The 25620-nt window shown below is 43.7% G+C and overlaps 1 protein-coding gene across 1 annotated transcript in view; it reads right to left on the reverse strand.

Moving 5' to 3' along the window:
• The window catches only part of FMNL2 (formin like 2), a 385766-nt gene that overhangs the window by 136497 nt on the left and 223649 nt on the right, over positions 1–25620 (reverse strand). Inside the window, 2 exon segments of the mRNA XM_030208897.1 lie at positions 3052–3128; positions 21851–21931. Coding sequence (XP_030064757.1) covers positions 3052–3128; positions 21851–21931 — 158 coding nt within the window.

Genomic DNA, 25620 nt, shown 5'->3' on the forward strand with positions numbered 1-25620 from the left:
TGGTGTTCTGCTTCAAATACTCTTGCATTCCGCAAATACCACCAGGTTTGACGTGGGTCACCTATGTTTCTTTATCTTTTCTCTCTCTTGGATACGTAAATGTTTATACAGTAGTTTTAACGTCATTTCTTATTCCTTCTTCCAATGGATGAAAGATTGTCTATTTTAATAAGGAGCCTAATTAGGTGCCTTTCATTGTTTTAATGGAGCCGTGAGCCATCTTGATGGGCTTTTGCTAAAGAGAGGGTACATAAATTGATATAAATTAATAGAAATGATCTAGATATATTTCTCTAAATGTCTGCTGATAGTACAACGCCTTGAGTGAATTCTTCAAAAAGGCAGTAAATAAATACTAATAAATAAAACAAAATAAATATATATTTTAAATGCGTTAATGGTTACTGATAATGCTAGCCTTAATCCTGTAAATTACTAATTTGATGCAGCTCCAGAGACCAGACCCATTTGGCTGTGTTTAACATCTCTCCAGCTCCCACTCCATGGAAGAGCTGTCGCAGTAGCTATTAATTTATAGTACAACATGTAATTTAGAGGGAGATCCACAACAGACATTAAAATGCATTAAAGCAGCAGTGTCTCCTGCTTCATCAGCTTGATCCAACACAGAGCGACCTCAAATCCAACACATTCCTCCCCTCCTTCTTACTCAGACAGAGCAGAGAATCATTTTCTGAGGATCCAAATACTGCCGCTTCTCAAATTGTTGAAATTTGCACCACCTCTCTTCTTCCAGGATAACTTAAGGGTGAGGGAGAAAGTTGGCCCAGTGACTCACATGGTTAAGTGCTTCATACAACAATGTGGAAGGTCCCTAGTTAATCCCAAACTGCTACATCTGCTCCCTATACAGTGCCAAGAATGGTGCAAAGGCAACATTACACAGCCCAGCGGTTAGTGTAGTGGGCCGAGAACCTGGGTTCCATTCCCACTGCAGCTCCTTGTGACTCTTGGCAAGTCACTTAACCCTCCATTGCCCCAGGTACAATGCTTAGATTATGAGCCCACTAGGGCCAGTGGAAGTACCTGCACATAATAAATGTAAACCACTTTGATTGTCCCACAGAAAGGCAGTATTTCAAATCCCATTACCCTTCTCCATAAACCTCACAAGTCAAGCACATTCCTGAAGCTTTTAAGTGTCATCTCTGGTCAAATTCTTTATCTTTCAAATTGCTGTTTACAACAGGAAATGGAAATTACATGTATGGAACCAGGAAAAAGAATTCTGCTCCTCAGGGAACTATAGAAAATGACCTAGAAGGAACCTCTCTGCAAGCAATGCTACTTACATTTCTATTGTTAATTAGATTTTCTACAGTGTCCATTATGCTTCCACTGAATCTTCTCAGAGTGTGCATACTACAGAAAGAGGTCTGCAGTTGCCTCCTGGTCTGGGTATCATGGCAGTGCTTCAGTGCTGGCACACTATAATGTACTTTTTAAGTCAAGGAGGTATGAGGATACATTCAATTAATGAGGAGCAAGGTGCTTTCGGCCTGGCTTATCATGAGTCGATCGCACAGGCACAAAATGTTAGTCGATCTAGACAAAAAAGGGACTTCTCATGTCAAGGAAAACTTAGGTTTTCAGTAGTAGTTGCAGCTAATCAAAGCATATTGGTCTAGATTCAGTAAATGGAATCCAAATTTGGGCGCTGAAAAAACACACACCAAGCACTATTACAAAGGACTTTAAAACTGAACTGAAAACCTGGCTTTTCTGATCAGCTTTTGGAGAAACAATCTGATTGAAACTACCAGTGTTACCCTCTTAACCTTGCTTTTCTTTGTGTGTGTTTAGTTTGCTTCGCCCCTCTTTAAACTTAACTATCTTGCTTTCCTTTACATTAATGGAGTTCCTTTCTTGTTTCCTGTGTTAGCCTGTACACCTCTCTGTTCTGCCTATCAGCTAGAGTGTATAGAAAGTTTTGGAAATAAAATAAATAGCACTCTGAGTTGGCTGTTTATAGAGTACTGTGTAGCGACAGGATCTGTGCCCAACTTTTAGGCATGATTTACACCAACTGAAACCTGGTGTAAATCCTTGTGCCAAAATTAGGTGGAGGTCCCCAAAACTCTATAATACTGCATGCATCTTTAGGAATGCACCTGACCCGCCTATGCTCCTCCCCATGGCCATGCCCCCTTTTCAGTTGCATACTACAGGATTTGTGCACACATCTTTATAGAATAGTGCTTAGCAAGATGCATGTGCAAATCCGAATTGTCGTCAATTAACGTCAATAATTGTTGGTGTCCAATTATTGGCGCTAATTGGCTCACTGCTTAATTAAATTGGGCTCACAAATTGAGCATGTGCCCAAATTTGAACATTCAATTTTGAGCGCCACTTATAGAATTTGGGGGATTTTGTATAGTGAAAAGAGTAGGCTAGTGGTTCAGAACAAGGGAGGCCAGAGTTCCAATCCCACTTCTGCCACTGATACACTTAGTGAGCTTGCAAGCAGGAATTAAGCTTGCACCCAGCACTACCACTGAGCTAGCAGGCAAACCATTGCAGTACAGACATCTCTTCCTCCACATAACACTGAAACAGTATTTACTTCTTTTGGCCTGGCAACTTTACCCTGCTCCTTTGGCTACTACAGCATCAGTCTTCATGTACTGTTGGGTTTATTTTTTCCAATTAATTATCTCTCACCCCGACTCTGTCTAGCCATCACAGCCACACTCCCTAGTCAGAAGTTACAATCCATGGCTTCTTCCAGAACCTACAAATGTAAGTCAAAAGTCTGGTCACTAACATCATTTACTCCCCCCCCCCCCCCCCCCCCCAAAAAAAAAAGGGCTGTGAAAGCTGCCTCCACGTTATCTCCAGGGTCTGACCTTCCCTGGAAGAAGGTGGTCTTGCCCATGAATCAAACCTAGGTCCCCTGACTGATCCTGACAGTGCTGTCCACTAAATCTTGGCCTAGCCCTACATTGTAAAGCCATGCTCTTTCCCATTCATATTAAATACATACGGAAATCAATCAATCAATTTTTTTCCTTCAAAAATAATACTTACCCAATATGATTCGTTCTCAGAGAAATTTCCAGTTCTCGCAACACTTGTGTAGATTCTTGGACCCGTCGTCTGAATTTCTATATTTAAAAAAAGTATTCATTAACTACTAGCACAATTTGCCCAGCAATTCACATTTCTGATTGACTCTTACTTAGGGACCATTGCACAAAGCTTACCTGGCTGTCAACATTTGCTTTAGACTGGTCGTAGCCAGTCTAAAGCAAACATTATTTAGTGAATAATGCACAAAGGGGTTTTCTGTGGCTCTAAAATGTGCTGTTAGCAGCTACCAAGAACCCTAGGCAAATGTATTACAAGCTCATTAGTATTACAATGAGCATTCCATGCCATGCACAACTCCACAATGCCTACCTTCAAGGAGCTAGATTTTACAGCAGCTCTGGAGCTGTTGGACAGGAAGAAAACACAAACACAGGCAGCTGCAAAGGATGTCTGCTTGTCCTCCCTACCTCTCCCCTCCTGATCCCCCCCCCCCCCCAAGAAATAAATCTCTCAAGGCCCCCCCCCCCCCCCACACACACACAATGCCATACCTATGGGCCCTGCTGCAGATAACTCAAGCTAAGCTTAAGGAAAAGACCCCCTCTTATTCTTTATTTACTATACCTGTGAGGTAACAGGGTTCAGTATTTGTTTAATTTGTTTCATTCTTTTTCTTTGTCTGGCTGTATTTTAGGCCTCCCACTCCAACCCTGCTCACACTACCACAGGCACTAATAACTGGTGCCTATTTCGGCACCCCAAGGACAGTTGTAGCACATTCTATCTGCATCAATGTTTGAGCTATGTTCACACCATGGAGTGATACAAGGGTAAATGTGTAAAGGACCATGGATTTGATCTATTGCCTTTCTTAGAACAAATAAGGTGGTTTACATATTATATACAGGTACGTTTCTCTGTCCCTAGTGGACTCACAGTCTATTCCTTTCCCAACACTACGCAGAAGATTTCAACGCATCAAGAATGACACCTAGATCCTTCCCATGGATGGTAACTCGTAATATGGAACCTTGTATCGTGCAGTTACAATTCGGGTTCCTCGTTCCTCCAAGCATCACTTTACACTTGTGCACATTAAACATTATCACCCATTTGGATGCCCAGTCTCAAGGTTCTCTTGTAAGTTTTCACAATCCTCTAGTGATTTAACAACTTTCAATAACTTTGTGTCATCAGCAAATTTAATCTCCTCACTTATGATTTCTGTTTCCAGATCATTTATAAATATGTTAAAAAGCAGCTGACCCAGCAAAGATCCTTGAGGAACCCCACTATTTACGCTTCTCCATTCATCATTTAATCCTACTCCGCTGAATATAGGTTTAATTTGAAGTGTTTAGATTAGATATTTCCAACAATTCTCAAGACATTTTAGTGAAAACTGACCCAGAATAGGGTTTGCGAATTGTCAATGACTTTGGTGTCTCATTTAAACTCACAAAAGCAACCAGAAAGGGAAGAATACAAATGCATCGCTGCCAAAAAAGTTTTTACTCAGATGACATATTTCTTTTCCCTTCACAGTGGTGAGTGAAATATTTTGAATAATCCATTGCAGTGACAGATAATGCATTCCCAAAGATTCATCAACAGGGTGCTACAGACATTTATTTCAAACAGGAAATTTCCAAACATTCTTGTGCTCATCTTAACTGCTATGAAAACACAGGGTGACATGAAATAAGATCATACCTCCCCCTCTCCTTGTCCTCCCCCCAACCCACGTTTCTTAATATCTAGTAATAACTTCATAAAACACATTAAGATACAGCATGGAATCTCCTGCACACTAAAAAAAAACCTTTTCCTATTGAAAGCAAAACCATAAAAACCTGGGGGGGGGGGGGGGTCAGCATTCAAAGCCATTTAACCGGCCAGAAACAGCTCCTGGCCGGTTAAATTGCCTGTTTGCGGCTAATTGCTTTCAGCTGCACTTAACAGGTTACTGCAGCTGAAAATAACCAGTTAAGAGTCAACTGAAAACTGGCTATATTTGGAGGTTTCTGGCAGCAGAGTTGTCACTTAACCGGTCAGGATAACTACATAAATAGTCATACTCCTGTAGGAATTCTGCACCAAAAAATTTAAAATTCTGAGCAAAAAATTTCAAAGTTCTGCACACGTTTGCAAATTCTGCACACAAAAGTTTTTGCAGCCCCCTCCTTCCCACCCACCCACAGAATCCCCCTTTTTCTTTTGCAGCCCACTCCTACCCACCCACAGAATCCCCCTTTTTTTCAGCTTTTCTCTTCAGACATCCTCGAACTCACCTAAGGTAGGAGGAGTAGGAGCTGCAACAGGAGTACTTCTTCAGGGACAGGAAAGAACCCCACTCTTTCCTGACCCGCTGCCGCCGCTCACTTGCTGGTGCCATGCTTTTTCAAAATGGCCACCAAGACTTCAAGCAGTAGTTTCATGAGATTACCACTTGAAGTCTCGGCGACCATTTTGTAAAAGCGCAGCACCAGCAAAACAGCAGGGCAGGAAAGAGTGGGGTTCTTTCCTGCTCCCCTCAAAGAGGCCACTAGACCACCAGGGAATGCACAGGTAGGTCGGGCGGAGAGTTGGGCAAGCAGGCGGGGGGGGGGGGGGGTCATATCTGCATATTCTGCAGTGGAATGTTGACTTCTGCACAAATTCTGCACTCCGCAATCACACAGAATTCTGGCAAGAGTAAAGTCAGTCCTGTCTTTATGTGGTAATCCATAGCCAGTTTATGCAGAGCACTCAATAGATAAGTTAAAGAGACTCCAAAATGTTCAAAATGCAACCATTCATCTATTAGGTAAAGTGTATTTTGGGGCCTATGTTACTCCATTATTCTTGAGGTTTCATTTGTTTCCAGTGAACTATCAAGTTGAATTTAAGATACTTATGTTAGCCCATAGGGCGTTGTTTGAACTTACTCCACTTTATTTATCTTCTTGAGTAGTCCCATATGTTCCCAGTAGGTTTCTTAGATCGTTGAATGATAATAGGATGGTCATACCCCATGCTTCTAAAGCATGTCTGGCAACAACCAAGGAGAGTGCATTTTTCTGACTGGCCCCAGCATTTTGGATTAGCTTAACTATTGCTTTATGAATGAGGAATCTTTAAAGAATTTTAAGTTAGCATTTAAATTTGGTGGATTTTTTTTTCAGCACTTGATATACTGCAAGTGATCCCTGAGGCGACTATGCAGTTTATAATTTCCATTATAGGCACTTTGCACTGTCCCTAATGGGCTCACAATCTGTACTTGGGGCAATGGAGGGCTAAACTTGCCCGGGGTCACACGGAGCTGCAGAGGGAATTCAACCTGGTTCTCCAGGATTTCAACCCACTGTTGACCATCAGGAAGCAGTGGGAATTGAACCCAGTCCACAATCCGTTGCACTAACCAATTAGGCCACTGGATATATCTGGATAGAATGTCATGTTTTTCTTTTCTCTTGGTTTTCTCGGTTGAGTGGAGACTTTGGGGCTCATTTTCAAAGCACTTAGACTTACGAATTTCCATAGGTTAACCATGTAACTTTGCAAGTCTAAGTGCTTTGAAAATACACCCATTTACTATCTAAAATTGGAGTTCATTTTCAAATTTGTTTAGGTGTTTTCCATATTTTATTGTAAACCGCTTTAGTCTTTTGATTAGCTAAGTGGTATATTAAATGTTTTAATAAACAAATATCACACTTAGTCGTCTATGTGTTAGCTGGCTCCGAAAACATGGAAATTCAATGCCGGTGTCCAGACATGGCCCCGGCATTAAATTTCCAGGTTTAATGCCGGTTGAATATCAGGTCCCTGGGCTTTGTGGACATCTATACCGAAGATCCAAGTTCAAATCCTGGGCTCAGATGTTTGATCCTCAGGCTGGCTGGAGCAATGCAGAGGTAACATCTACATCTCTCACACAGGGATGGAGCTAGGCTGCCACTTCACTGGCAGCACCTGCTGGTTTGCACAACAGTGCATCTGCACAGTGCACTGAAAAGAAACTGTGCAAGCCCCCAGACCACACACCATCACTGGAACAGCTATGGAAAACACCTCTAAACTTGTGAATGATGGCTCACTTATGAAGGGTGTGGGAACTAGAACATGATAGTAAAAAGTACTGGCAGACAGGCTGAGTTATAAAAATTCACAAAATTAAAATGCATAGGTTCTCATTATCTCTCTTAATTTATGATTTCTGGCAATACTCTTATTGCAGTTATATATACGATAGCTCTTTAACTGTGCAACTATAATTATGTGCCTATTCTACAAAGGAACAAAGGCACCTACTTTCCTTTACAGAATCCTAGCATCCTCTTCAACGTGGTCAACGTTTCGCCACTGCTGAACGGCAGTCTGAACACTCAGTGTAAGCTGTTAAGAAAACTTTTGCGATGTGGTTTATGAATAAGGGTTCCTGTTGACTTATATATATTTTTTGTCTTCTGACAGAATACTAGATCGGAGGTTCTGATGCAGCAGTGGCGAAACGATGACACCGGTCTGAGTAACGAAGGAGCCGTAGAGAAGACTGAGGTCTTTACAGTTAAGCTAAGTACCTCTGTTATTATTTTTTTTAAACATCTGAATAAGCTCAAATAAGTTGCGAGTTAAGAATTTTGAGATGTTTTGATACTATGAACCCTAGGAGGTTTTTCCGATGATGAAGAAGCCCTAGCCCTTTTGCCCGCCTTGTTAGTCGGAAAAGGTGCTTCTTGAGGTTTTCCTCCTTACACAAGGTTGTATGTTCTTACAGTATTATCGGTTTCCAAGTGTTTATATATATAGGATCTACCTTTGTTGGAAACTAGTTTCCCAATTTTTACTATAGTATATCTTGAGTGAAACATCAAAGCATTTCAGTGACAGTCTAACAGGATGGGGGTGGATAGGTGAGTGTCAGGGAGACAGGAAGGTGACAGAGCAATACAATTTTATGCTTTACAATGGGCTAGAAAACCCAGATCTTTGTTAAATCCTGTCTGGTGGGTGTCAAAATATTTGATCATTCTGACTTCAAAGGTCTTACGTTCCTGTATTGTTTTAAAGTTCCCTTTCAGGATCCTTACCATAAAATCACTGGTACAGTGTTCTGGTTTTGTAAAGTGCTGTCCCACAGGCGTGACATATTTGTTGGTACTGGCATTTTTCATATGATGTCTATGTAAATTAAATCTCTTCTTTAGCATCTGACTTGTTTCTCCAATGTAGCAGCCTTCATCGCATTTTTTTACACTGAATGATATATACCACATTGGAAGATGAGCATGTGAAACATTCCTTAATGCTGAATATTTTTCCTTTGTGAATGACTGTGGGATCCTGTGAGATATTTTGGCATAGTTTGCAGCTGGATATATTGCAAGGATGTACGCCATTCTTTTCTTTTTGAGTATGTGTAGGGAGCTTACTTCTAGCTTGTGTTTTAAGTTGGGTGGCTGTCGGAAGGCCAGCACTGGTGGGGATGGGAATATCTCTTTCAGTAATTCATCCTCCTGGAGTAGAGGCTGCAGGTCTCTTATGATTTTTCTAGCTCTGGGTTGTATGTCACTATAAGGGGGGGTTCTGTCTGTGGCTTTTTTTTTTCTTTGTACTGTAGCAGATTTTCCCTGGGTGTTTTGAGGGAGGAGGCAATATTCTTGGAGATTATTTTGGGGTTGTAGCCTGTTTGAAGGATGCACTCAGGGGGTTTGAGGTATCTGTCCCCTGGGTCAGAGCAGACACGCTGGTATCTTGTGGCTTGGCTGTAAATAATGGATCTTTTTGTATGTGAATGGTGGAAGCTGGAGTTGTGGAGTTAGCTGCATTTGTCTGTGGGTTTCTTGTATATGGATGTTTGATTATAGCCATCGCTGATTGAGACTGTGCTGTCCAAAAAGTTGACTTTTTCTGAGGAGTAGTCAATTTTGACACCCACCAGACAGGACTTAAAGATCTGGGTTTTCTAGACCATTATAAAGCATAAAATTGTATTGCTCTGTCACCTTCTTGTCTCCCTAACTCTCACCTATCCACCCCCATCCTGTTAGTCTGTCACTGAACTGCTTTGATGTTTCACTCATATATACTGTCATCTACCAATATTTGCTTATTTCAGACCTGACGAAGAAGGGCAACCTTCGAAAGCTAATCAAAAAATGTATTAAGTTATGTCCAATAAAAAAAGGTATCATCTTATTTTCTTTTCCATGTTTTATTTCTACTGATTACCTATAAAAGTGTACTAACACGGCTACCACACCTCTCTAAATAACTTGGAAACATAAGCGCTTCAATATGCATGTAAAAGTTAGGTGCAAGTCCAGAGATACAGGCACAGTTGTATTCCATAAGTTACGTGCACAGGTGCGAGTGCAGCCAACAGTCCACCCAGAATCCACCTATGTGTACACCTACTGTAAAATGCGCCCTTTGGGAGATACATGTGTATTTACAGAATAGAGTTTAGGCAGAATTTTGGCATATACAGGTCATTATTCTAATGATTTACACATGCAGTTGATGTGTAAATGTTAGTGCCCACTTTCTAGGATTACCCTGTTTATTTTTATTCTAGACAAGCGTTTTATGATTTTTAGTTCACTATTTAGAGTTCTTTTGTGAACACGATGTTTCTTGTGCTTTTAATGTATTCTACTGGTTTTTGTTCACGTTTGGGATAAGATTATTCGAATGTTTAATGTACACTGCATAGAACTGCTAAAGATGGGCAGGTTATAAATATTTTTAAATAATTACAGAAATACCCAGCTGACAAATCACCCAGGACAACGAATAGATGAAGAGTAGACTTATTATTCATTCTCACACAAAGTTCAGAACATTTTACAATAAAAAGTAAAGAGATATATAAAAATTACACAAGTTATACAATGCATACATGACAATAAAATGAAGCAGTATATTGTCTAACACTTAAGAAGATATTTATCAAACCACCAAGTTTTCATCCCTCTTTGAAATTTTAAATAATCAGTCTCTAAGAGAGAGCGGCATAGAATGCCATAAACTGGAAATGACAGAACAGAATAATCTCTTTTGTGTCAACCTCCACTTGACCACAAAAGTTGCCGGGAATTTAAAATTGATAGGGATGTAACGACTGCATTAATTTTAAACCAAACCTAGTAATTCTGAATCAGAAGAGCAGATTCCATTCACCACCTTGAAAGTTAAACAGAGAATGTTAAAAATCTACTCATACCTCCACTGGAAGCCAATGTGAGAGCTTAAGAAAAGAAGCTCTTTCCCACCTCTGTATCCCTAAAATATTAGTAGCAGTATTCTGCAACCGGACAAGGATAGTGTTGTGGCTTTTAATCAGGAGACAACAAACGGATGATGCATTTCCACTGCAGACAGGTGGTGCATACCTTTATTCTCCAAAAATAAGACAAATTAGAAGAAATAAGGGAAAGAAGACCCAAGAATAAGATAACCAAAAAGAAGCAACAAAACCTGAGAAACCTGACTGCAGTTAGAGTTTGACAGGATGTTACACTGAAGGTCAACAGGAAGACATTTCTAACATCTGTCTGTGTGTCCTTCTTCACCAAGGACTTTACTGGGGCAGAGAAAGGAAGAAGGAATGTGCCAGCCTGCAGAGCTGCTTACAGGCCAGTGATCTAACAACTGTATAGCAACACAAAGCAACGATTCTTCTTGCTAAAGAGGAGAGAACGAGTCAGGAATATGAACGGACCTTCTCTCCTCGACCAGTTTAAAAAAAATAAAAAATAGCGATAAAACGTGCAACACAGGATATGAGCACATCTGGGTTTCTTAAAGAAAAAAAGTTTGATTGTTCTATGTGGAGATCCCCCCCCCCTACCTTCCCCTCCCAATACACACCTCTTTAGTAAGCATTTTCGTTCTACTTCTGAATGTACAACTCGAAGCAATGCTTTTCATCTACTGCAGACATCACTCATTTCTTGTATCCAGGTTAAAAGCCACAACACCATCCTTGACCAGTTAGCTGTTAAAAATAGTGAAAACAATAATCTTCCTTTTAGGTATGGCACTAAGGCCAACTATAGGTCCAGCATCTCATCACTTCTTTCCTAACTCTCCGACCCCAACTTGCTGCTGCAACCCAATCTTTGCCTGGGCCAGAATAAACTAGCGTGGCACAGGACCTTCCAGCACAGGCCAGGAATGTAGCAGGGCTTGAGTGCGGCCCTGGCACCACTATAGAAAATAAGAACTGGCAGGGGAGGGAGGCTCTGTTCCTGCCTGGCACCTTCTGCAATGCTTACCACTTGCAGCAGCCCTGCTTACTTTATCACTATTTGAGACCTGCATCCAAACAATCAAACTGTCGGGGCTACATCTGCAACAGCTAAGCTAACATTCTCTACAAGATAAAACAAATTTACGCAAAAGAAAAAAAAAAAAAAAAAAGGTAAGCAACTACAGTCAAGTCTTGGAGCAAGAACTAATTTTTGGATAAGTTCCTGGAGGGAAAGTGCACAGTCTGCTATTGAGACAGACATGGGGAACCAACTGCTTGCTCTGAGATTTGTAGCATGGAATGTTGCCACAATTTGGGTTTCTGCCAGGTACTTGTGACCTGGATTGGCCACTGCTAGAAACAGGACTCTGGGCTAGATGGACCATTGGTCTGACCCAATATAGCTACTCTTATGTTTTAGCTATGTGAAATCTTGTCAGTGTCACATGCTTAAAAATGATATTTTCCAAAGAGAACTGCAGCAAGGATAAGATTTTCCATGGCTATTTTGGTGCAAAATTAATAGACCACATCCTTTTGTGCAACAGCTTTTGAGATGATGTCAAACTGGCAGTGTCTCATGTTGCTTTTGCTGGCTGTAGCAAGTTGAAAGAAATGTGCTTCATCAAAGCTATATAGAGAAAACTGTTGAAAAACAATTTGGCCTTTCTCTTCACACAAAGTGACAAGGTGACAAACACCAATATCTGATCACAAAGTAGATTCATTTTACATATCATCCAAGATAGTTTAAGATTATCTAGGGCAGCCTCCTGAAGTTCCATAAAAATAATGTAGATAAAAATGTTATGCTTTTTAAAAACAGCTGGTCCTTGGCATGAGTTCAACCCACATATGCATGAATGCATGACAGCATCTCTTAAAATTCTATACAATCAAATAAATAAAGATGGGAAGGCATGCAGAGCACATTTCATGGAATTCTTTCCAACTTCTCTGCATGTGTGCGCACATGTGTTTGTATTGGTTTAAGTAAATAAGAATAACTTATTACCCATCCATCTTTGCTCAAGAGGCCATAGTATTCAGCACAAATCACCAAGCTGAAGTCCAAAATGCTGAAAGGCCTTCTGGTACAATGGAAGACTGAAAGTAAGTGAAGTCTGAAGACATGTGTTTCACAATCAAAAACATTTTGGAGAAAATGCTTGGGGGAATTAAGAAAGTGTTCTAAAAAATATTGCTGCGTTGTATCATAAGAACCCCATATCTACATAAGTAAAGCTGAATATCATATCGAGTATGTCATAGTAGCCTTTATCCATTAGAAAACTTTGGATATGATTAGTGTTACAATTCACAAAGCATAACCTCAAAAAAATGTACCTGATTTTCACTGCTTCCTATTAAAATTTTTTTTTTTTTACCTCCTTTGGGATAACGGAGTGGAGCTTACTAATCAAACATATAAACGGCGAGTGACCGTACTCACTCGCAAATGTGCAGTAGAGACCTTCTCTGCCCCGCCCCCACGTCAATACGTGATGACGGGGGGCGGAACACAGAGGGTCTGTACTGCGCATTGCTGAGGGAGGGACACCGCCGTCTAACGCTCCCCCCACCCGAGTCGCCGCCGCCACCCACCTTCTACCCGGTCGGGCCCTCGCTCCACTATTGAAACAGCGAGGGTCCGGGAACGCAGCACTGAGCTCTGCTGAGCTGCCGACATCGCCCTTCCTTCTTCTTCTCTGCCTCTGTCCCGCCCTAGACGACGTTACGTCACACGAGGGCGGGACAGGCAGCTGCAGGCAGAGAAGAAGAACGAAGGCCGACGTCGGCAGCTCAGCAGAGCTCAGTGCTGCGTTCCCGGACCCTCGCTGTTTCAATAGCGGAGCGAGGGCCCGGCCGGGTGGAAGGTGGGTGGTGACGGCTCGGTGGTGGGGGCGCGAACTCGGAGGGGGAGGGGCAGCGGCGAACTTGGCAGTGGGGGCGGGCCTTTCAACCCCCCCTTCCTATAATAGCCCGTTTTTACGGGCTCAAAGTCTAGTGTGGACAGAAAGGAATCAAACTGAAACATGGAATTAAACATAAAGGGGAAGATTCTATATATGGTGCCTAAATAATTGGCATGGAAATCAGTACTGACTAAGCATATTCTATAAGTGGCGCCTAAACTTAGGTGCTGAATATAGAATATGCTTAATTGATATCTCAGCATCTAAAACTATGTGCATCCATTTACACGAACGAAAATGTGGCATAAATCCCAGCACGTAGATTTATACTGAGTAACATTCTATAACTATGCGCATACATTTCGGAACGCTCACAAAAATGCCCATTTCCCCGCCTATAACCATGCCCCTTTTTGCCTGCACGTATTAGAATTTAGGTGCATAGCTCGCTAAGCATATTCTGTAATGAAGTACACTGAACTTCTAATTATTGTCAACTAGTGCACTTGGATTTCGGTGCAGAGCTCTAGGCACGCTATGTAGAATCTGGAAGAAAGTGCCTCACATCCCATCAATTTTTCAAATTTCAATATATATATCTATCTCTCTAAATCTATATCAAATTTCTCTTCAGTGGAGGAAAAGACCTCAATAAAACCCCATGGTGTTTTCACAGAACTTTGTTGATATATAAACACCAAACGGACTCGTCATCATTAGTCATAAACCTTCAGTCCTTCTGACAGTTCTTTCAATATTCAATTCTTCCAATATATAAGGAGAAATTAGGACTTACCTGATAATTTTCTTTCCATTAGTTCTTCACATTATTCCAGGACGAGTGGGTAGTTATGTCCATCGACCAGCAGGTGGAGATAGAAAATACAGAACTGAGCACCACTACATAGCTCCCTGCTAGCAGCTCAGCTCCTCAGTATCAGTCCTCAAGCAAGGAAGAAAGAACGCCCAATCAGGCGCATGGTCAGCAACCAACACATCTAGCCCCAAGAACCATCCGAATACAAGATCCCTCAAAAACAGGATGCAAAGACCGTGCATAGAGTCACCAATCAGGGCATCGAACCACAGGAGGGCTTCTGGAATAGTGTGAAGAACTAATGGAAAGAAAATTATCAGGTGAGGCCTAATTTCTCCTTCCATTACATTCATTCCCACTATTCCAGGATGAGTGGGATGTTCAAAAGCTATCCCTACGAGGGTGGGAAGCCGAACCTGCCACAAGCAGAATTGACACCCCAAATGCAGCCGCTGCCTGCGTGGCCCCCACTACACCATCATGCTACTGAAGGAAAGCAGAGAAGCTCATGCCTCTGCCCTACAAATATCCATCAGAGAAGACAAAGAAGCCTTTGCCCGAGACGTAGTCACACGCCCAGGAGAGTGTGCCTTCCAACACGAGGAGGAGAAGACCCTCCCAGAATACAAGCAGAGACCATGGCCACCTTCACCCACCAGACAAAGGAAGCCTTGGAAGCCATGAGACCCAACTGCTGTTTACCAAACTGCACAAAAGGTCTATACGAAAGGCGGAAGACATCGGGAACCTCGAAAAAACACAAGAGAGCCCTGTGAAAGTTCATATAAATGACTAAATAAAAAGAAACCAACAATCACTCGGGCAAGAAGGACTGTACTGCCCGAAACGAGACCCTGCCTCCAAAACAAAGATGGAGAAAGGGTCCTAAGAAGGAGCCTGAAGTTGCAAGAAGCAATAGGCCAACAGAAGCGCCCTAATAACACTGAGTTCTACGTGAGAACTATCAGGATCAACTAGCGATGGGGCACAAATGGAGAGTGCTGCATCACCCGAAGGACCAGCATAAAATCCCATTTGGAAAAGGCACACAAAGGGCAGCATAAGCGACCCACACCTCTCTGAAAACGAATCACAACCAGAAGAGCCGCTAAAGAAGAGGTCTGCCAATGACCCTGAAAGCAAGCCAGGGCTGCCACTGGAACCCACAAGGAACCCAGTGCTAGCCCTTGATACTCCCTCCCACAAAAATGCCAGGAAATGGCCCAGGGAGGAAGCAAAGTACTGGCAGGCGCCAAGGAAGAAGAGTGTTTCCTAGCCTGCAGCAGGGAAGCCAGGACTGAAACCAATAATCCTTCTTCCTCAGCCGAGCCCTCTCAAGGGCCAGGTCGTAAGACCAAAGGGAGAAGAATCCTCCATGACCACCAGGCCCCAACAGAAGAACCTTGAACTTGAGGGAATCGCATTAGCTCCCCAACTAGGAGTTCCAAAAGATCTGCATAGCACTGGAGCCGTGTCCAGGCTGGAGAACAGGAGCACTGTATCCCGAAGGTCTCCCACTCCCAGCCTAACTTCGGCACGGGGGAAGGCATATGGGAGTCCCTCTCTCAAACACAAACGCAGCAGGGTGTCCAGACCCAGAGAGAGTCCTCTTCCCTGTGACGGCTGAAGAACCGCGGAACAGTGACATAGGAATAGGTCAAGAGAACCAAGCCCCATCGACACATCAGCAGCTGTAATGGCTCGACCAACAGCTCCCAATCGCTGGAAGTCCGAGCGTGCCTGCTAAGGTCAGTCCCCACGAAAGGGACCCCTCAAAACCGCCGAAAGGCACAACAGGTGTCTCTCTGTCCCGGCCATTAACCAGTTGTGCTCCAGAGCCAGCAGACTGCCAGGAGTCCCCCCTTAGCTAGTAGAAGAGGCTAGTGCCATAGCAATGTCCGAAAAGGCCCAAACCAAAGCATTCCCAACAGCGGGGCAAAAGCCTCCAGAGCTTAGCGCACCCCTCACAGCTCCAGAGGGCCGATGTGCCTCTACTGGAAACCAAGAGCTGTGCCAGGGGACCCCTGCAAAGGGCCCCCCCCCCCCAGACCAAGAAACTGTCAACCGTAGACCCCACTTCCCAAGGCAGCAGCGGGGAGGGCCTCATTCGGATCAATGACTGGTGAAGCCACAACCACCTCAGATCTGTCTGACTGCAAGGGGCAAAGAAACCAGAGGTTATAACCCTCTGAAAACGGAGACCAGGAGCTGAACAGAGCTCTATAAATTGGCCGCATCCAAGGGCAAGGTACCACTTCCAGGGCCACTGTCACACAACCAAGGAGCTGCACAAAATCCCAGGCTGGAAGCTGGGAACGAAGCAGAAGCGAAGAATCCAGTGTGCTAACTTAAAACGCCATCCCTCTGTGAGAAACACTCAAGCTCACAGGGAATCTAAAAGAACACCTATGATGCTCCAAGTTGGTGTGCTGGCGCCAGCCGCCCTCCCCCCCCCCCCCCCCCCCCCCCCCACACACACACACACTGAAATTGAACACCCAAACAAGAAAACAAAAAACAGAACAGGAGGCGAACCATTGTTGAAGGAGCCTCTACACAGGCTTGGGAAGAGGAGGCTCGGATTAGCCAGCTGTCCAAGTGCGTAAGACCTTTGAAGTCAGAATGATTGAATATTTTGACACCCAACAGACAGGACTTAATAAGGATCTGGGTTTTCTAGCCCATTATAAACCATAAAGTTGTATTTCTCTGTTTATCACCCTCCTCTCACCTACCCACAACCATCCTGTTAGAATATCAATGAAATGCTTTGATGTCCCCATGCATACCCCCACCCTCCCACTCTGTCAGACTGTCAAAGTAATGCTTTGATGTTTCTCTTATATATACTATCTGCTACCACATTTGCTTATTTCCGATCTGACAAAGAAGGGCAACCTTCGAAAGCTAATCAAGAAATGTATTAAGTTATGTCCAATAAAAAAGCTATCATCTTATTTTCTTTTCCATGTTTTATTTTGTTTGATTTCTATTGATAACAAGTGCAGGAGGAAACGAAACCTCCATCTCCGCAGAAAGACCACTACACGCACGACCTAGGAAAAGGTCCCCGGGCCCGTGAGGAGAACAAATGGTCAGGACTGGAATTGGAAAAGAACTGTAGAAGCAGCCCCAAGAGGGGAAGGTAATTACGCCTCCCTGGTCTCAAGAGCAGAGACAACTTCCTCTCTGAACGGACGGGAGCACAGACCTCAGGGTCACCATCTTAAAACGGACATCGGTGGACCCCTAGAGATCCCAATTGGGTTGCACTGCTCTCATCTTCATAGGAACCTCAAAATAGGAGGAGAACCGACCAGACCGCGCTCGGCGGGAGGGATGGGAACAATGGCCCAAAGGGCCAGCAGCACCTCAACTGAGTTTGTGCTCTGAGCTGCCAGAGGCCCCCCCCCCCCCCCCCCCCCCGACAAGGAGACTGTAAGAAGAGAGGAGCTACCGGAGGGGAGAACTCCAACTGGAAGCCATTACCCAGAATAACCAGCGCCAGAGCTGAGGAAAAGGTAGACCACACGTCCCAAAAGGCCTGAAGCGGCCCCCTGTAGGCCCGGAGGGACCATCTGGCCTGGCTATATTGGGATTGCCGGGAGACAGCAGCCACTCACTCTGAGCGCCCTGCCGGCTCTCCGTCCCCTGGAAGGAAGGTTGCCGAGCCCGAAACTGAGCCCTCTGGCCAAAGGTCATGACCAGACCTACACAAGGAGCTGTCATGAAACAGGGCACCTGCTGAGCCCACAAGGCAAGCAGAGGAACAAGGAACGTCTTCTGGAGCCCGCTCACCCAGCTCCTGAACCAAATTGCCGAGGTCATTCCAAAAAGAAATGTGTCTCAAAAGGGTAACCTGACCATGCAGGCCTTTGAAGTGGCAATGGCCACCCACGCCCGCAGCCAGAACTGAAGAAAGACTTGCCTGTGGCTGAAAAACTGACATAAACAGTGGCCATCAGACAGGCTAAGCCCGCCTCCATCCAGGCAGCCCGAGACTGCCCCGGGAAAAAGGACTGCTGATGTCACTGCAAACAGGCCTGTGCCACCAAAGGGCTACAAATAGAAGCCTGCAGCTCCAAAGCAGTCACCTCAAGGTGTGCTGAAAAGCCCGTTTCGGCTTCCTATCTAGCAGATCCCTCAAGGCAAGGCCGCCAACCATCGGGAGGGTAGTACTGTAGGTGACTGCAGACACTAAGTCCAACTTAGGTAAGGGAACATCTCCTCCTCTGGCACCAGAGAAAATGGATGGGCCAAGGTCCTCCCAACCTGCAGGCCTGTGTCAGACGCACTCCACCTTGCGGCAAGCAGGACCCAAATGTCCAGGTGAATGGAGAAATACCCTGGATGGTCTACTGAGGACCTTCATTAGGCTAGCCGTCTGACTACCTTCCGGAAACTCCCCAAGGGAGCGCTGCAAGTGCCTCTGAAATCAGGGGGCCACCTCGCCCAACTGCAGCAAAATCTGAGACTAAGTCTCCACGGGGCAGCAGTCGCGATCCCCTGGGAACAGGCAGGGAGATCCCCATCTCCTCTCTCCCCCCGGAGCTGCCAGGCCTGCTGGAGAACAGGCTCCTAGCATCAGCCCAAGGCCCGGTCAAGCAGATGAAGGGACCCCCATCTACACAGCTGCCTGCGCAGGGGCTTCGCTTCTGCCAAAAAAAACAAAATGGCCACAATTCCCGCCTCCTTCTGAGGCGAAACACCAAGGCCCTGCACCGGGGACCAGAGCCGAAAGAAACATGCTGCTGTGACCGAGCGTGCTCTGTATGTGTGAGCCCCGAATCAGCTCCTCCACTGGGGAACCGGACTGCACACCGTGCAGCAGCCCAAGGAGGAACACCGCTCTTTGCAAGACAGGCAGCATGTCACACACTAAGTAGGGGTTGCCATGGCCAGAGACTGCCGTTGCGCGGGGAAAACATGTGGCACACCGCGCTACACACCCGCCTTTTTTTTTTAAAACTGCGCACAGCACAAAAGCAAAAATATGTCATTTTTTATTTACATTTAGGTAGATTAGGCAGTTTTCTGTCTTCAGAGGAATCACAGTCTGTCTGTATCTGCCAAAGACCTCAAGGAGCAGTTATGAGATTTCAACCATGCTTCCCTGGTTCTCACTCCACTGATCTAATCATTAAACTGCTCCTCCACTTCCTCCATGGTTTTATTTATTTATTGTAGCGCCGACACACAGTGCTCCCATCGATGTCCCAAGGCCTGAAGCACAGCAGAAAAGATCCACCACCCTGGGTCCACACTACCCAGGGACACAGTCACCCCCCTCGCTTTCAGAGCAGGGCACAGCAGCAGCACCGGCCTGCCAGACTCAATGTGTTGCCTGCGACTCCTCATCTTCTGAGCAGACTGGTTGCTGAGCAGGCTCTCACACAGAGGGAAAACAGGGAAAAGGCGCCGAACATCCCAGGAGGAAGGCACGACAGGGACCCAGCACCACCAGGTATGTCTGCTCAACTGCTCACTCTGCTCAACTGGGAACCAGTTGACCAACTGGACCAGGAGCAAGGCCTCAGAATCAGAGACAGAGGAAGTCTGTCCATCCACCTGCTGGAGATAGAAGACACTGAGGAGCTGAGCTGCTAGCAGGGAGCTATGTAGTGGTGCTCAGTTCTGTATTTTCTATCTCCACCTGCTGGTCGATGGACATAACTACCCACTTGTCCTGGAACAGTGGGAATGAACGTAATGGAAAGTACAATTGCCGTTGTATCGCTCCATGGTGCGACCGCACCTGGAGTATTGTGTTCAGTACTGGTCTCCGTATCTCAAAAAAGATATAGTAGAATTGGAAAAGGTACAGCGAAGGGCGACGAAAATGATAGTGGGGATGGGACGACTTTCCTATGAAGAGAGGCTGAGAAGGCTAGGGCTTTTCAGCTTGGAGAAGAGACGGCTGAGGGGAGATATGATAGAAGTGTATAAAATAATGAGTGGAATGGATCGGGTGGATGTGAAGCGACTGTTCACGCTATCCAAAAATACTAGGACTAGAGGGCATGAGTTGAAGCTACAGTGTGGTAAATTTAAAACGAATCGGAGAAAATTTTTCTTCACCCAACGTGTAATTAGACTCTGGAATTCGTTGCCGGAGAACGTGGTACGGGCGGTTAGCTTGACGGAGTTTAAAAAGGGGTTAGATAGATTCCTAAAGGACAAGTCCATAGACCGCTATTAAATGGACTTGGAAAAATTCCGCATTTTTAGGTATAACTTGTCTGGAATGTTTTTACGTTTGGGGAGCGTGCCAGGTGCCCTTGACCTGGATTGGCCACTGTCGGTGACAGGATGCTGGGCTAGATGGACCTTTGGTCTTTCCCAGTATGGCACTACTTATGTACTTATGTACTTATGTACAATATTTTCAATTTCTGCAATATATGTAGCCCAAGTTCTTTCAATGTAAACTTTATTAAGAATCTTCAATTTCAATCATATCTGCATTGAATATAACGAGAGCATGAAAAAAAAACCTAAAGACACACTTATCTTCTCACTCCCAGCAGGGTCCCATTTCACCCATGGCTTTGTCAAAGGATGATCTGTGCACCCACGCTGTCCAAGTTCATCTCTCAGATGTATGCCATTCAACAGTCATGCTCCTATATACTCCGCTTGCAATACCCGTTAATCAGCTTTCAATTTCATATATACAGCGTTTTGGAAGCTACGCTGGTTTGAAACAGAGCACCGTATACATGAAATGAAAAGCTAATTAGTGCGTATTGCAAATGGAACACATAAGAGCATAATTGTTGAATGGCATACATCTGAGAGATGAACTTGGACAGCGTGGGTGCACAGATCATCCCTTGACAAAGCCACGGGCGAAATGGAGCCCCGCTGGGAAAGTGAGAAGATAAGTGTGCCTTTAGTTTATTCATGCTCCCGGTTATATTCAATGCTTATTTCCGATCTGACGAAGAAGGGCAACCTTCGAAAGCTAATCAAGAAATGTATTAAGTTATGTCCAATAAAAAAGGTATCATCTTATTTTCTTTTCCATGTTTTATTTTGTTTGATTTCTATTGATAACCAAAAATTGAAAGAAATTGAAAATATTGTAAAATTATTGCACTTTATATATTAGAAGAATTGAATATTGAAAGAACTGTCAAAAGGACTAGATATATAATACGTTATTGTAATTTGAAAAATTGACGGGGTGGGGTGGGAAGCACTGTATGTTTAATTCCACGTTTCAGTATTCTGATAAATTTCAGATTATATAGTGGAAATTCAATTTTATTTTGGCAGTTAAACGAAACAAATATTGCACTCAGAGCTGACATAGGCCTTACACTGGTCATATACTATTAAACTGCATTACTTACAAACATCTACAAAATTTGTTGTTGCTGCTGCCCTTTGGGTAAATTTTGAAACCACTGAGATGAAAGATGTCAAATTCATTGTTTAGGTGTGAAACACAAAGCTTCAGTCACAAACAAGCAGCAGGTCAGGATTAGACCAAGACAGAAAGGATGACGAGCAAGAAAAACACCCAAAAAGTTTTAAAAAATTTAAAACAGGACATTAGTACTAGAGGAAATGAGTCAGTGTGCTTCACGTAGTGAACACCAATGTTTGCTTCTTCTCGGTTTTTTCAATCCCATATGTCTTCTATCAAAAACTGGACATTCTATCACCAAATTCTTACAAGCTTAGATGGAAGAATGATATCCCCAACCAAGAATGCTACTTCAATTTTATAGATATAGATATTCATAGATAGATATACCTAAATCTCTATATAGACATATGTATATAAACACCTCTCAAAAAAATTGAAGATCTTCTTACCTTCCTAGTTACTGCAGGATCAAGGTAACCCTTTAGTTTCTGGATATAAGTATGTGGTGGATTCTTCACTTGGAATCTTTCCTGTAAAAAAACAGAGTAATTCCACTGTAAAGAACTATCCATTATAGCAAGGTTTAGTTTAAGGATCATAAATCATAGCAGCTAGCATCTGATTTAGAGCCACAATATAAAATCTTAATGAACCATTGCACAAGACAGAAGATCTTTTGTTCAATTTGTCTTGATCTCATTCTTGGCATGATGTACAAAAATATGGTTAGGACCTCAACGCCAAATTGAGGCTCAAAACATATGGATAGGAGCAAATATTTTCCACTGAGGTTTTTACCACAATTTATAAGGAATGTCTGCTACTTCTGGAAATTTTACATAATTAAGAACCTAAAAAGAATGAAAAGAAATCTCTAGAAAATGTAAGGCCTCAAAGAACAAAAATCATAAATAAAGAACAAAAATAAAAGAAACCTACTACTAGATGCAGGGCCTCCAAATTGCACAAATACATGCATTTCTAAAGAGAGGTACAATGAAAAACCAACACAAAATGAAACCCTAAGCTTTGGTCAACTTCTATAGGCATTAAATCAATTATGTAAATTTTTTGATAAAAAAAATTGCAAACAAAATATTTTGCCTCTAATCCAATTCACTTTCCATTTTAGAACAAGTGTATATTCAAAAAAATATACATCTATTTTTATTGCAAACTTGTTTTTGTCTAATACATTTACCGTTCCACAGTCCACTTCTTTTATTGCAAACTTCTACTGCATTTACCAATTTACTGTCTACCTCATCTGCCCTGCCATATTCTCTCTCTCAGTCCACCCAGCATTAGAGACGTGCAGACAAAAAATGTATTTCAATATTTTCCTTTTTGTTTCATTTCAGTGTACGTTTCCAAAAAAGCTAATGCAATGCACACTAAATTATTTTAGGACCCTACTTACAAAAGTGTGGCAAGGTTTTGCTGTTACCACACAGGAACAGACGAAATTAACATCAACTGCAAAACCTCTGTGGTATATGATGGAAGCATTCCCAGTATTTCAGAGAGGACTGCCATCCATTAAGCACGGAAGATACACAAAATGCAATTAGCTACATCCCTTGAGATGACATTTACTATTTGCCATATAGACAAGTGGAGAGTAATTCTATAAAGGGGAACCTATTTTTGGGTGAAGCCTATTCTATAAAGAAACATAGGCGTCTACTTTTCTTTATAGAATACTAGCGTGATAGGTCAAATGTGTGCTTATATTTTAGGAACGAGCACAGCCAGACATTGTATAAATGCCAGCACAGATTGTTAGACAAAACACATAGATCACAGTATTTCATAATCACATGCTCTACCCAAAGAAAGAAAACCTGAACATTTCCTAACTTGCAACTGGTCTGGAGATGAAAACATCAGGATAGCAGTTTCCAAAGCCCACAGTACCTGGACTAGCAAAAGCAACATCTGAGCAGTTAGACCAGCACAGACTAAGGAGAAATTATGCCTTACCTGAATTTTCTTTTCTTTAGTCTGCAAAACCATTCTGCACAAATGGGTCGTTATGACCTCCTACCGGCAGATGGAGGTAGAGAAAACTGAGTTTTACCAGTGACCTATAAGACTGGTGGTGCTCCCTGAAATCACCTATTCATATATTTATATAATTTTATTTCTTTTATTATATTTGTATATTATATGTGTTTTATTATTTTGTAGACTCCTGATGCAGGCGCTTTAGGCACCGAAACACGGCAGCTGTGTCAAGTCATTTTGAATGTTGTCCAATAAATATTTTTGAAATCGACACGTCTTCCTTGGTTTAGATAGAACCTACCTGTCCTACTCCCTTCTCCTTGAACTGCTCCATGGAAATATCCAGTATGCAACTGCCCAAGCAGCAGAAGATCCCTTTCAAAACACACCCAGCCACATCAACCAGTGCAGCTGCAATGATAAGCAAGCAAGCAAATCACCACAGAGTGGCACTCACTATCCTGATGTACCAGGGAATAGCCATATCAAGGGAACTCCATATGGCTGCTAATCACAATCAGAATTAGTCAAATTTTCTTTTTTTTTTTTTTTTGCAAATAACCAGAAGGTAAACAGAGCAACACCTAGAACCCCAGGCCAAGGTCTTCCAAGAGTGGGATTGCCGAGTAGTTTCACTGACTAAAGAAAAGAAAACCCATAATGTAAGGGATAATTTCTCCTTTCTTAGAATCAGTTTACCATTTTGAACCAAAATGGATGTAGTGAAGCAGATCGACTGGGTTAGGAAAGACAAGGCCTCCTGAATGACAGCTCAACCAAACCAAACAGGCTCTGGCCAAGACATCCAACCTGTAGTGCTTAGCAAAGGAATGGAGCAACAACCAAGTCGTCACCCTATAAATCTCCTCAAGGGAGACTGCCTGGCTATGCGCCTTTGTAGAATGAGCCTTCAGCCCCTGAGGCACTGGATAATTCCTGAAGATGTAAGCAGACTCAATAGCTGCCTTGATCCACCTAGAAATGGAGGCCTTAGAGACCAACTGACCCATCTGAAGGCCATGAACAAGCACAAAGAGGTGGTCTGAGAGACAAAACCCATTTGTCTCCTGAAGCTATTGAAGCGATGTCCTTCAGACATCCAGCCTGTGAAGCCTATAGTCTGCAGGAGTTAAACCCCCCTGCCACAAGGAGGGCAATCAGACCTCCTGATTCAAATGGAATGACATCACCTCTGGCAGAAAGGATGGGACCAGATGCAAGAGACTGAATCCTCCAAGGAGAGATATGGGTCCTGACACATAGGGCAGAAGTAATGGCCACCAGAAAAACTGTCTTAAGATTTTGGTTTTTAATAGAAGCTGAGCACAAAAGAAGCCTCAGACAGCGCCCGCAGGACCAAATTAAGATCCCACAAAGGGAAGGAAAACAAAGCAGGGGACGCAAATGTGCCACCCCCTTTAGGAACTAGGCCACCTCTCTATGCAGAGCCAGAAAGAAGTCCTTCACTTCCCCCCAAAACTGATCAGCACAGCCGCCTGGACCCTCAGGGAGCTCAATGCCAGCCCCTGATCCAGGCTGTGCTGGTGTTGAGCTCCTTGAGAGTCCAGGCCCTCCAAGGAGATAAGGACAGTTCCCCATATCAGGGCTCACAAACACACCAGACCCTGATATAAGCCACGAAGGACTTCCTGGAGCGGAACAGTGTAGAAATGACCATGGGAGAAAACCTTCTCAATGGCCATACTGTAATAAAAAGGGATCCATATCTTCCATTTCTACTGGTCCCTGTCTGAAAAGACCCTGACCTCTGGGCACAGACAGAGGGTCCTCCACTAGCAGGCACAAGGTCTGTGAAGCCAATCCAGCACAACCAGCAAGATCAGATGATGACGTGCAATCCTGCGCCACAAGCAGCCTACCAGAGACCACAGAGGAAAGAGAGACTCCAACACCGGTCAAGGCTGCATCAGGATATCTATCCTCTGAGAGGTTGGGGCCCCTCCATTGACTGAAAAAGCGTCCCACCTTTGCACTGACCCTAGATGCTATCAAGTCAAACTGGAGGGGAGGGGGGAAGCCCCAATGGTACAGAATGAGCTGCAAGGCCTACTGGGCCTGCTCACATTCTCCTGGTTCCAGGAGAAAGTGGCTGAGAAAATCAGTCTTTACATTGACCATGAAGGCGTTGGGAACTGGACAGGCAAACTCCAAAGAGTACCCCTTTTTGATCACCTCTAGGATACACTGATCC

Source organism: Microcaecilia unicolor, chromosome 7, assembly GCF_901765095.1.
Source record: "Microcaecilia unicolor chromosome 7, aMicUni1.1, whole genome shotgun sequence".
Lineage (NCBI taxonomy): Eukaryota > Metazoa > Chordata > Amphibia > Gymnophiona > Siphonopidae > Microcaecilia > Microcaecilia unicolor.